Here is a 13107-nt window from a genome sequence, read left to right on the forward strand (position 1 = left end):
GTTCTTGAAACTTTTGTAAGTTTGAAATTCAAAATTATTTTAAGTGTATAGGAGGTTGTATAGAAGCAATAGTGAGCATTCAGTGCGTTCGGGAGTAATGGAAAAGAAAGGCAGCGTATGGTAATTTAGAGGACGATAAATAAGTGTGAATAGAGAGGAAGGAACTACTAAGATAGCAAATTGAAGATATGAGAGGAGATTATTGATATGTAATGACTTTTTTTTTTTTTTGAGACAGAGTTTCGCTCTTGTTACCCAGGCTGGAGTGCAATGGCGCGATCTCGGCTCACCTCAGCCTCCGCCTCCTGGGTTCAGGCAATTCTCCTGCCTCAGCCTCCTGAGTAGCTGGGACTACAGGCCCACGCCACCATGCCCAGCTAATTTTTGTATTTTTTTTTTTTGTTTTTAGTAGAGACGGGGTTTCATCTTGTTGACCAGGATGGTCTCGATCTCTTGACCTCGTAATCCACCCGCCTCGGACTCCCAAAGTGCTGGGATTATAGGCTTGAGCCACCGCACCCAGCCGATGTAATGATTTTTAAAGAGGTGGAATGTATAAAAATAGTAGTGTGAACTTTTTAGAAAGGTAGTTATTAGGTCCACAATTAACAGATTCTACTTTTCAATATGAAATATTTTATCTAGTGAGAGTCTTGATTATGAAATGGGCTGGATTCTAGAAATTAGTGATAAAGCTTGGGTAGTAGAAGAGTATTGAATATGGACAGTTAGAAAACATGATTGCCTAGCGTACCAAGTAAATAGAAGATTCATGAATTCATAATGTTGTGGAATTAGTATGCTTATATTCCTTACCATAATGTTTCTTGGGATCCTGGTAGCAGTGTCAGAGCAAGTGATGGTTATATTGATACCGGGTTGGTCATTAGTGGTATAGATAATCAAGGATCAAGAATGAAATTAGGCATGTGTTGAAATGTTTGACCTTGAAGTTTAGGCTGATTTGTAATGGAAATGAAACATCTGATAGATTGGTAAGAAAGAATATAAATGACCTTGAAAAACATTGAACTAAATTTAAATTGTAAACAATTCTTAGTTTTGCTAGAAAAGCAGGTTACTTTTTAGCTTGAAGAGGAAAATGAAATTGGAGTTAATATGACAATATAGACAACATTTTTGGCATTCATTTCTACTGCTTGTTCTAATGGCAATAATATGAGATCTCTGACTCATAAAGCTGTAAAGTAGCCTCAAGACAAACTAGAATTCTCTTTGTTGACTCTGCCGGATAACAGTAGGTTTTCAAGGAAAGCCAAATTCTCTTAAGATATTTTAGCTAAAAAAAAATCACATAATTTATTTTATTTCCATGTCACAGTAGTAATCTTTGTATAACTGATGCCTGTCTTTTAGGTATATAGGTATTTTTAACTTTCAGGTTTCTCAGGTTATCTGAACAGAAGTAAACTGTTTCCAAATGTGTATAGTTTTCTGCTTGTGTTATTGAGCAGAGGAGGCTTGCTGCCCAGTGTGCTAGAAGCCACTACTCTGACAGTGGGATTTGGAAAAAAGAAAAGCTTTATATTGAAAGTCAGCTTCCAAGAAGACGGGTCAAGCTCCAATCTGTCTCCTCACACTGGTTTCAAGGCATTATTTTTATTAGCAGTTCAGTGGGGGTGAATTCTGAGATTAGTAGGTGTTTGGTGGAAGGAATGGGGAGGTCTGGAATGTCCTTGGGCATGCACAGTTATCTCATTATTGCATCTCATGGGTCACATGTGTGCCAACTGTAGGGTAGTTAGTATGAAATGTGGTAGATAGGCTGTGATGTCAGCAAGCTCATACTGTGCTAACTCCAGTTGGCCATCTTGGTTCCAACTGATTTCAGCCAGTTCTTCTATCTCATAAGTAGAGGGAATTTCAGTGTTTGGACAAATTTTTTTTTTTAGCTGCCATCCTGCACACTCAAGAAACCAGTGTTAGTCATTGGTTTCTTTAGCTCTTTGGAGCATGATTTCACTTAGAAAAAATTCAACCATTCCTTGTCATTTATACACTTCCTGTAAATTTATTACTGAACAGAATTGTCCTCTTTAATTGTCTGCCTCATAGTTTTGCAACTGCTGGGCCTAGATTGACTACTTGGCCTTGTATAGAAAGGCCTGCATTTCATTTATAAAGTCAGAGTATCTCTGAATATTAATACCAAAGTGCATAACAAGTAGAAAACCATGTTGCAAGATCTGTGGAACTTTTCTTCACGAGAACATTAAAGTCAAATGTGTTACTAGACATTGCCTAGGCTTTATTTGTGAAAAATGCTAATACAGGCATACCCTGTTTCATTGTGCCTCGCTTTATTGCATTTTGTAAATACTGTAATTTTTACAAATTGTAGGTTTGTGACAACCCTGAGTAAAGCAGGTCTGTCATCATCATTTTTCTAACAACATATGCTCACATCTTGTCTCTTTCATATTTTGGTACTTCTCACAATATTTCAAGCTTTGTCATTATTATTATATTTGTTCTGGTGATCTGTGATCTTGATGTTCCCATTGTAATTCTTTTGGGGTGCCATGAACTGCACCTATATAAGATGGTGAACTTAATGAATGTTGCGTGTGTCTGATTGCTCCACCAACTGGCCGTTCTCCATTTTTCTCTCTTTGGGTCTGCCTATTGAAATTAATCCCCTTAATAACCCTTGAGTGGCCTTTTAGTGTTCAAGCCAGAGGAAGAGTCTTAGGTCCCTTACTTTAATTCAAAAGCTAGAAAAGATTAAGATGAGTGAGGAATGCAAGTTGAAATAGCCAAGTTGTGAATGTAAAGGAAAAGTCCTTGAAAGAAATTAAACGTGCTATTCCAGTGAGCACACAAATGGTTAGAAAGTTAAAGATCTCATTGTAGATATAGAGAAAGTTTAAGTGATGTGTATAGGAGATAAAAACTTAGCCACAATATTCTTTTAAGCCAAAGGCTAATCCAGACCAAGGCCCCAACTCTAGTTCTGTGAAGGCCGAGAGATGAAAAAGCTACAGAAGAAAAGCTGGAGCTAGCAGAAGTTGGCTCATTAGGCTTAAGGAAGGAAGCCATTTCCATAACATAAAAGTACAAGGTGAAAGAGCAAGTGCTGATAAAGTAGTGGCTGCAAATTTTTTAAAAGATCTAAGATCATTGAAGAGAGTTGCTGCAGTAAACAATAGATTCTCAATAAAAGGCAAAACAGCTGTGTATTGGGAAAATATGTCACCTAGGACTTCTGTAATTTTAAGCAAGGTCAGTGCCTGGCTTCAGAGCTTCAAAAAGCAGGCTCTTTTGTTCAGGGCTAATCCAACTAGTGACTTGAAGTTGAAACCAGTGTCCATTTACCATTTTTAAAGTTGTAGTGCCTTAAGAATAATGCTAAATCTACTTTGCTTGTGTTTTATAAAGGAAATAACAAAGCCTGGGTGACAGTGTATCTTTTTATGGCATGGTTTACTAAATAATTTAAGCCCACGGTTGATGCCTACTGCTCAGAAAAAAAAAAAAAAAAGATTCCATTCAAGATATTACTATTCATTAAAAAGATAGCTGGTCACCAAATAACTCTGATGGAAATGTACAAGGTGATTAGTGTTGTTTTTATGCTTGCTGGCACTACACTTATTCTGCAGCCTGTGGATCAAGGAGCAATTCTGATTTTCAAGTCTTATTATTTAAGAAATATATTTCATACGGCCATAGCTGTTACGGATTGTAACTCATGTGATGGATCTGGGCAGAGTACATTGGAAACCTCCTGGAAAGGATTCACCATTCTAGATGCCATTAAGAACATTTGTGATTCTTGGGAGGAGATCAAAATATCAACATTAACAGGAGTTTGGAAGAAGTTGATTTCAACCTTAGTAGTTGTCTTTGAGGGGTTCAAGACGTCAGTGGACGAAGTAACTGCAATAGCAAGAGAACTAAAATTAGTAGCAGAACCTGAAGGTGTGACTGAATTGCTGCAATCTCATGGTTAAACTTAAATGGAGGAGTTGCTTCTTATAGATGAAAGTAGTTTCTTAAGATGGAATTTACTTCTGGTCAGGATGCTGTGAACATTATTGAAATGAAAACAAAGGATGTGGAATATTACATGAATTCAGTTGGTAAAGCAGTGGCTTGATTTGAGAGGATTGACTTAATTTGAAATAAGCTCTACTGTGGATAAAATACTGTCAGGTAGCATTGCATGTTGCAGAGAAATTTCTCGGAAAAAGAAGAGACCAGTGGATACAGCAGACTTCATTGTTGTCTTGTTTTAAGAAGTTGTCACAGCCACTCCAACCTTCAGCAACTCCACCATGATCAGTCAACAGCTGTCAACATCAACGCAAAGCCGTCCACCAGCAAAAGTCTTACTACTTGCTGAAGTGTCAGATAATTAGCATTTTTAGCAATAAACTATTTTTAGATTAATGTATGCCCATTTTTTTTTTAGACATAATGCTGCTGCACACTTAATACACTGCAGCATAATGTAAACCTAAGTCTTACAAGCACTTGGAAACCAAAAAATTTGTGTGATTTGCTTTGTTGGAATACTTGCTTAATTGCAGTGGTCTTGAACTGAGTCTGCAGTATCTAGGAGGTATGACTGTATTTGTTTTTGTTTGAATCTTGCCTCTCAAACTGCTTATTTTAAAGAAATGTTGAAGTTTTTAAAGGGATTTGCAAAATCAGAACTTTCTTTGGATATACAGAAAAAAATACTAATTGCTTATATTAATCCAGCTTCATGCTGAAAGGAAAAGTAATTGGTACTGTTACCTCCATACTGTGAAAGTATTAGAAGAAATAACAGTGATTATGGAGTAAATGTCTAATGCTGTCTTTTTTTTTTTTGTCCTGAAGTGCAGAAGCATGTTGACGTTTTTAAGGCACATTTCTTTATCATAGTATTTGTGTTTTTTTTTTTTCAGGTGTGGCAGTAGACCAAGCTAATTTATAGAGTTCTTGACGCCAAATTCTTAGCATTGGGAAAATGTAAATTTTATTTAATTCCCACACTTTTTCAACACACTTTCTCATAAATAATATCTGTGCTGTTGTGTTTTCAGTTATAGAGATGTGCTCTTTTAGGTTCCTTGGCTTCATCCTTTGATGACAAGATTATCTTGAGTTAAAAAAAAAACTTGTAAATTTGGTGTCTCATTTTGTTTTGGGATTTAAATAAGCTAAAGGCTATACAAATTTTCTTGAGATTTTTCCAGCTTATGCTAAGTTTGATATAAGCAAATGATAATATTAGTGAGCACTCTTTCACAGTGATTATGACAATTTTACATTATTGAAAAACGAGGCTGGGCATGGTGGCTCATGCCTATAATTCCAGCACTTTGGAATGCTGAGACAGATGGATCATTTGAGGTTGGGAGTTTGAGACCAGCCTGGCCAACATCAAGACCCTGTCTCTACTAAAAATGTAAAAATTAGTGGGTGCCTGTAATTCTAGGTTTTTGGTGGGAAAATCTCTTGAACCTGGGAGGCAGAGGATGCAGTAAGCCAGTACTGTGCTAAAGTACTCCAGTCTTGGTGACAGAGCAATACTCCATCTAAGAAAGAAAGAGTGAAAGAAAGAAGGGAAGAAAGAAGGGAGGGAAGGAGAAAGGGAAGGAATGTAGAGATTTACTGTTCTCTTATCCTTTGCGATTAAGTAAGCTAATCAGTTATTAAGTAAGCTTAATAAGTTGCTTTTTAAATGAATTATAAAAAAGCATTTTCAATTTTGTACCCACCTCATGGATTTCTTAAAGCCTGTTCATAGTTTTCCAGGTAAAAATCTATACTAAGTGCTCTCTCTTGGCAATCTTGTCTGCTATCATTGTTTTGACTACTATGGTATAACCCATAATACCCAGATCTCTTATCTCTAACGTAAACCTCTTCTTGTAGCTTCACATCTGTTACTCACATAGACACTAGCAGGATCTGACTAAAATACTGTAGTGACCATGTCTTGTCTGCTTACAAATTGTCTAGTGACCACCTAAACAGGTTAAATACAAACTCTTAACAGGCATTTAAAACTGTTAATTACCCTTCTTAGGTAAAACCTTTCCAGCTTAATCTTTTGTTATTTTCGCTTATACTTTGTACTTTTAAGTTTTCTTACTTTGCCAATTCCCAGCCGGAGTAGCAGTCCCCAGCATCATTGACATGTTACTGAAAAGAAATGGCTACTCTGTTTTCCCCTGGGTGTTGGAGCTTTGCTGAAAAAAAAAAAAAAAATCTCTGTCAGTTGAGGTATTTCTAACATCATGTTATTTAAATTTAGCAGGTCTTTAATTGTTGCTTGTAGAATTTTTCCACCTTTCTTAATGCTTTTATTCCACTGCATTTCCAGACTTCCTTCAGTTTTTTAGTTCATTCTGCTGTTACACTCTCCCTCTCTCTTTTAATCCTCTGATTTTTTAAAAGTTTGTTTTTGCTGAGGTTACATGATCTCCACCCTACTTTTTCCTTCATACACCTTAGAAGAGGTTAATCTTATGTTATTGTCCCTTTTCACCATTTACGTAACATTGTATTTAATATCCATAACTTGATTTTAATAGTTTTCTTTGCCGAAAGACTCTAATATCTTACTCTTGGCTTATTGATCTTGGTAATGTTTGTGGAACTGGAGGTAGGCTTATGGAAAAGAGAGCATATCTGTTCAAATTCTGTTAGACGTTTTGGTCTTTTTTAAAAGAATAATTTTTACCGATTTTTAATTCATCCTTCCACATTTATTTAAAACATATTTATAGCCTGTAATTCCAGCACTTTGGGAGGCCGAGATGGGTGGATTACTTGAGACTAGGAGTTCGAGACCGGCCTGGCCAACCAGGGAGAAACCCCATCTCTAGTAAAGACACAGAAATTAACTGGGTGTAGTGGTGCACATCTGTAATCACAGCTATTAAGGAGGCTGAGGTATGGGAACCACTGGAACCTGGGAAGCGGAGGTTATAGTGAGCCATGATCATGCCACTGTACTCCAGCCTGGGTGACAAAGCAAGACTGTCTCAAATAAATAAATGTATAGATAATAAAATAAAATACTTAAAGTGCTTTAAACATTTTTTCCCAATACATTTACTTTTTCCTCCTCAGTTCTTTTTAGTCAATTATTTTTGAGTACTTGTATATCGTATAGTCATCTTAAAAGAATTTTATTGAATTTATGCTCAGATTATCTTTTGTTTCAAATTTGCATAAAGGTAAATTAATTATCACAAGTGGTACGTAAGATAGAAGTTGGGTAAGAATGCTTAGAATCCTATTGGACAGTCTTCCAGGAATCCTGAGGGGGTGGAATTGGGGGTAGGGGCAGTAAACTTCTGTGGGTCATGGAAGAGGATGATGGAGAGAGATTTTTGTGAAAGGGTGGTCAAGTATTTCTCTCTCTGTCAATTTGATGGAAGAAAAGAAAGGTTAATTGAGATAATACATAACACTCAAGGGGAAGAATATGCATTTTTTGTGTGTATTTTCAGCACTTGTCTAAATAGAGAAAATTAAGCAATACTAAATTGGTAAGATTACTAAATGATAAACCCAGTAGGAATATAGTGGAACTTCTTGTTACATTTTAATTGGTGAAAAGTCAGTGGATGTTAATTTTAGGTAACAGATTGCCATTACTCCTTTCATTAAAACTGACATTTTGGTCAAAAGACTGGTGTTTTTCTTAACATGAAAAATATGTGAAGCACCTTTATAGTAGAATGTAAAACACAGTGATTCATAAGAATGATAGGAGTTGTGTCGGTATTGTGAAACATACTGTGATTTTACTTTTGTTATATAATCTACCTACTGTAGTGTACTTAAAATTATTTTTGTACTAAATGCTGGTCAGAACCAAATGTTGCTTCAGTTTTCGGAAGATAATCAAATGTAGTGAATACATTGATTCAATTTGTGAAATTTAGAGAAATTAATTTGAACAAATGCTCTAAAGCATTTTTTTACGCAACAAATCCCTAATGTTTCCAATGTGTCAGGCGGTGGTATAGACCAGCTTTCTAGGAGTCATAGTCTGCTACAGCTCTTACTTCACTTCCCACAGATATTCAGTGGTGTGCTCCTTATTCCTTTCTTTCCCCAAACAGTTGTTACAATCATGTCTTTGATTATTCCTTTTTGCTGTAATAATTTGTGTTACCACTCATTCTCTCCTGACCATACTATTTTAACAACTTTCAACTGGTCTACCTTCTAGCCTGATTCACACTGATGCCAGGATAATCCTTGGAAAACACAAATATGATCCTGATACTCACCTGCATAATAATCTTCAGTGATCCTCATTACATACCACTTTGCTTAGTAAACTGTAAAGGGCCTTTCACAATTTTTTCTTATTTTTTCATCCTTACGCTTTCACCTCACACTCAAAATTACCTTGCAGGCTGCTTGCAGTTCTGTGAACTACTCACATTGTTTCACATTTTCATGCCTTTGAACATACTTTACTCTACAGTTGTAATATGGAATGCCCTTTTTAAAATAATATTATTATTAAAGTAAGAATTTGAATACTATCACCAGCAAAAATAGTGTTAGTAGCTAAATCCCTAACCATGTGCCCGACACTGTTTTATCTCTTCACCCTCATTTAGTTTTGTAACGATACTATGAGGTAGGCATAGATGAGAAATCTGAGACACAGGAAGTTTTATAGCATATCCAAAGTCATATATTTGACCTTGGAGACTGTTCTCTAAGCTGCTACATTACATTGCCTCTTCTTGCATGAGACTGTTCAAGCATCACTGCTTCTGAGTTCCTTTCAACACCCTACTCTCCATCTCTCAGGAAAAGTAGACTGTTTCCTTGTTTGAATCTCTGTTGATTAACAATGGCTAAACACTTAGGACATGTTAGGCTATATTAACTACATTTATATTCTTTGTCTTGCTTCACAAGGACAGGAATACTGTGTCTGTATATCTCATTCATATGTCTTTAGTGGTTGTCACATACCTAATCACAAGGCAAAGGGATAAATGAATGAATGAATCACTTAATTTTAAAAGTATAGGGAACCTTATGGCCATCCAATTTAACCTCCTTATTTTATTGATGAAAAGCCTCAGGTGAGGTTAAGGGTATGTGATAAGAATACGAGATATTAGTATGGATAGTTGACCAAAGTTAAGTTCTACTGGTATTTATAGTAGTTAGTAACCCATTTAATTTACTCCAAAGCTCAATCAAAGGAACTGGCTTTATAGTTAATTGAGAGGGTGTTTTAGGTAGCCTTGGCAGAGTCTGATTTAAGTTACAGCATTTAACATATTCTGTTAATACAGTGTTTTTGGAATCATGTATATTTTATATTTATTGTCAGTATAACGCAGAAACTTGTCTGAATTATATGCCTCTGTAGGTCCTCTGAATTCTTTCTAATGTCTGATATAAAGTTGTTTCTTTAAGAATTAGATTGGAAGGTCCTCAAGCATTCTAACATGAACCCTTAGTAAAACTCTATATTCAGTAATTTTGCAAGAGTGTGTGTTTTCTGTTTTAACCTTCTGTTAAAGACCAGAAAATGTGGCAAAAATCTGGGAAGTAGATATATGGGATTAATGACACTGTTCTTTCTACTTTCTTATATATTTAAAATTTTTATAATAAAATAAAGCCTGGAAGTTCTGATCTATAGTTTGGCTTTTTAAAAACGGAAGTGTTCATTTGTAAATACAGGTATTCATAGGAAACTCCATATCCTTTACAGTTTCTCTCTGGACTTACACTACTATAGTAAACAAGTAATTTATGTATTTTTATTGACTTTCATACATACAGGATTTTTTTCTGACAACTGGTTTTACATGATGTCATGTTTTTAGCTGAAGATCAGTGATAGGAAACTCATAGCTTCCTGAGACAAAAAGCTCCAAACAAGCTTACGTTTAGTTTTGTATTACAAAACAAAATAGATAGTGTTAGTCACCATTGTGTCTTAAATTTGTTTTGCACCTATAATTTTTTTTTTTAAATCTCAGAAGTTCAAATTCTTTTTTTTTTTTTTTTTTTAAATTGAGACGGAGTCTCACTCACGAGGCTGGAGTGCAGTGGTGTGATCTCGGCTAACTGCAACCTCCAACCCCAGGTTAGTGATTCTTCTGCCTCAGCCTCCCAAGTAGCTTGGACTACAGGTGTGCACCACCATGCCCAGCTAATTTTTGTGTTTTTAGTAGAGATGGGGTTTCACCATGTTTGCCAGGGTGGTCTCGATCTCTTAACCTCGTGATTTACCCGCCTCGGCCTCCCAAAGTGCTGGGATTACAGGCATGAGCCACCGCGCCTGGCCCAAATTCTTTTACAGAAATCCACATTGAGGGTACTTTGTTAGTAGATAGGGAAACAAAGGTAAATGTTAATTATCATCAGTATCCCATTTCTCTTACTTGATGATGAGTACAGAAGTGCTCTTTTAAGTGATTTAATTCAATAAAGAGCTTTGTGTGGAGGAAAATTCCTAACACAAATATTTAACATTTTTTGGTATTTAAAAATATACTTGTTCAGAAGTGGACATAACAGATACGATTTCTTTATCAGTGTTAAGATTTTGAATTAAAATTTATAGGGTTAGTTCTATTAATGTTTATTCTTGCTTTAAGGGTTCTGATGATTGTCTTGTGAAAATCTGGGCAACAGATGATGGGAGGTTATTAGCTACCTTAAGAGGACATGCTGCTGAAATATCAGACATGGCTGTAAACTATGAGAATACCATGATAGCAGCTGGAAGTTGTGATAAAATGATTCGAGTCTGGTGTCTTCGAACCTGTGCACCTTTGGCTGTTCTTCAGGGCCACAGTGCGTCTATTACATCACTACAGGTAATCGTCTCAATCCCTATACATTTTTATTGTTGTTATAATGTCAAGTAAATTTAATGAAGTCTCTTTTGGTTATTTAAAGTAAAATTTAAGAAGTTACTTTTATAATCCAGTATATAAGGTCAACTAAAATGAAGAAAGGGAGTATTTCTGCTTTCTTTATAAATATATGGACTTTAAATAACATAGTAGTTATAATCTTGGCAAATTCTGACCATTTTCTAACTGTTATTGTTAGTTGCTATTTGTATGGTAAAGGTCGATTTTATTTGGACTGTGTCACTCTTGTAAAGATTTTTTTTCTGTGATTGTCTTTTCAGTTCTCACCATTGTGCAGTGGCTCAAAGAGATACCTATCTTCTACTGGGGCAGATGGCACTATTTGTTTTTGGCTCTGGGATGCTGGAACCCTTAAAATAAAGTCAGTTTCTATTTTATTTCATAGAATAAATGTGTTTAATTTAATGAGTGAAATTGTAAAAGTATAAAGTAGTCGACAATAGGAATACATTTACTTTTTCTTCTTGAGTAAATAATAGAAATCCTTTTTTGGCTCTTTACTAACCTCTTTTATTTTTATACCTCTCCCTTTTTTAATGTTTCAAATAAAGTTTTCTCACGTTCACATGTTTTTTTTTTCTCTTTATACTAATCCTAGCTCTTTCCTTGATAATTTACTTTTTATTACCATTCCTTTCTGTGTGCTGCATAGTTTTAATAGCTGCTTTTGATGCTGAGAACATAATCTTAAGAATTTCTAATGCTGTTCTTTAGAATAATTTCAATTATTGATGCTACTGAATCTATAAACTTTAGATTTTGTTTTAGATCTAGAAAAACTTAGGGAGATAGAATCATTGAAGTTTCACTAAACTACATCAAGGTAGATAGATGTATTCCTGTCCCTCTTCATAATAGCGTTTTGCATTTGTGCCGTCATCTATATTAATACTTTGGTTTATCAAAACAAGTTGGCTAGATAGTATTATCTTTTGATTATGGGCACTGAAAAGGTTAAATGACTTTCCCGTAGTTAAAACAATGTTTAGAAATTAGCGAGGCCAGGACTAGAGCACTTCTCTGCCCTTTGATCCTTTCTATACCATGTCTTTTAAGTGGATATAGAGGGTAAAGTAAATACTGTGTTTGCTCCGTGGGTGGTTTTTGAGCAAGAAAGTCGTGTAGTCAGTTGATTTCCGCAGTGTTGAAATGACCACTTCTGCCACTTGAGTAGAAAGTAATTAAGATTAGAAGGTGTTTATCAATAATTATCTCTGACTTCTATGTATAAATTACCAACCTGAGTTATTCAATAAAATAATACATTTATGCCTTTGTTATTTTAAAAACAGTAGTGTTTAGATAATTATCTGTACTGCAAGGCAAGCTTTTTTAACTTAATGTGTTATGTACATTCTTACAGAGTAATTCTTTTGGCAGCTTGGGGGCCATGATAGCTTGAGTAACAATAAAACTACATTTGAAAAAAGATTGTGATTTAAAACATGGTTCTTTGGACAAAAGAAAGTTGACTTCACTTTAGTTGCATCCCTCATATTTAAAGTCCTTCTATAGATACTTAGATAAAAGTTGAAATATTTTACTGATGTGTATGGACAATAGCAATAGTTAATTGTTAATTGTTGTTTCCTTATATGTATTTTTACCTCCTTGTGGACCTGATTGGGATAGCTTTCTCTTTTCCTCCTTATTTTTTTAGAGAAGAAAAAGTGATAATGTTCAAATTGGGATAGGAACAGAATATGTTTTACAGAATTAAATTCTCATCTTATTTGTGCTTATTGAGGATTATATTGCTAAGTACAATAACATTTCATGTTTTTGGACACTTGAGAAGTGAGTTTTTCCATATAAATGATTTTTTTTCAGAACCTTTATGTAGAATCACATCTAAACCACTACCCTAATACAGTATTTTTTTCTCCATGAATGTTTTTACATAGATATAATTAGGAAAATACATGAAAGTGTTTTTATTTTATCATAGGTATTTATATTAATTTTAATAGCTTAGATTATGTTCTAAAGAGTTTTTATATACAACTTAGTAATTTTTTTTTATTTTTGGACTTTAAAGTTTTTTCTAGTTATTTATAAGTAATTTTCTTTTCTGTTTGGTATTAAAATTGTCCCATAAAATTTTTAAATTCAGAGTTCAGGCATAAAATGAGTAATCTGGCTGGGCATGGTGGCTCATGCCTGAAATCTCAGAACTTTGGGAGGCCAAGGGAGGATCACTTGGGTTCAGAAC

The 13107-nt window shown here is 34.9% G+C and overlaps 1 protein-coding gene and 1 long non-coding RNA gene across 6 annotated transcripts in view; one reads left to right on the plus strand and one right to left on the minus strand.

The window, feature by feature from the left end:
* The window catches only part of PHIP (pleckstrin homology domain interacting protein), a 143541-nt gene that overhangs the window by 47306 nt on the left and 83128 nt on the right, over positions 1 to 13107 (plus strand). For all 5 annotated transcript variants that reach the window (XM_032275460.1, XM_032275463.1, XM_032275459.1 and 2 more), the window contains 2 exons: positions 10614 to 10835; positions 11156 to 11256. In XM_032275460.1, coding sequence (XP_032131351.1) covers positions 10614 to 10835; positions 11156 to 11256 — 323 coding nt within the window. The remainder of the gene's footprint in view (positions 1 to 10613; positions 10836 to 11155; positions 11257 to 13107) is intronic.
* LOC116549698 lies at positions 3437 to 4085 on the minus strand. Its single transcript, XR_004268011.1, has 2 exons — positions 3613 to 4085; positions 3437 to 3521 (listed from the first exon to the last, which is right to left on the minus strand). It is a non-coding gene; the product is annotated as an uncharacterized LOC116549698 (long non-coding RNA).

The sequence above is a fragment of the Sapajus apella genome, unplaced genomic scaffold (assembly GCF_009761245.1).
Source record: "Sapajus apella isolate SASKATOON/1434 unplaced genomic scaffold, GSC_monkey_1.0 scaffold6, whole genome shotgun sequence".
In the NCBI taxonomy this organism is placed as follows: domain Eukaryota; kingdom Metazoa; phylum Chordata; class Mammalia; order Primates; family Cebidae; genus Sapajus; species Sapajus apella.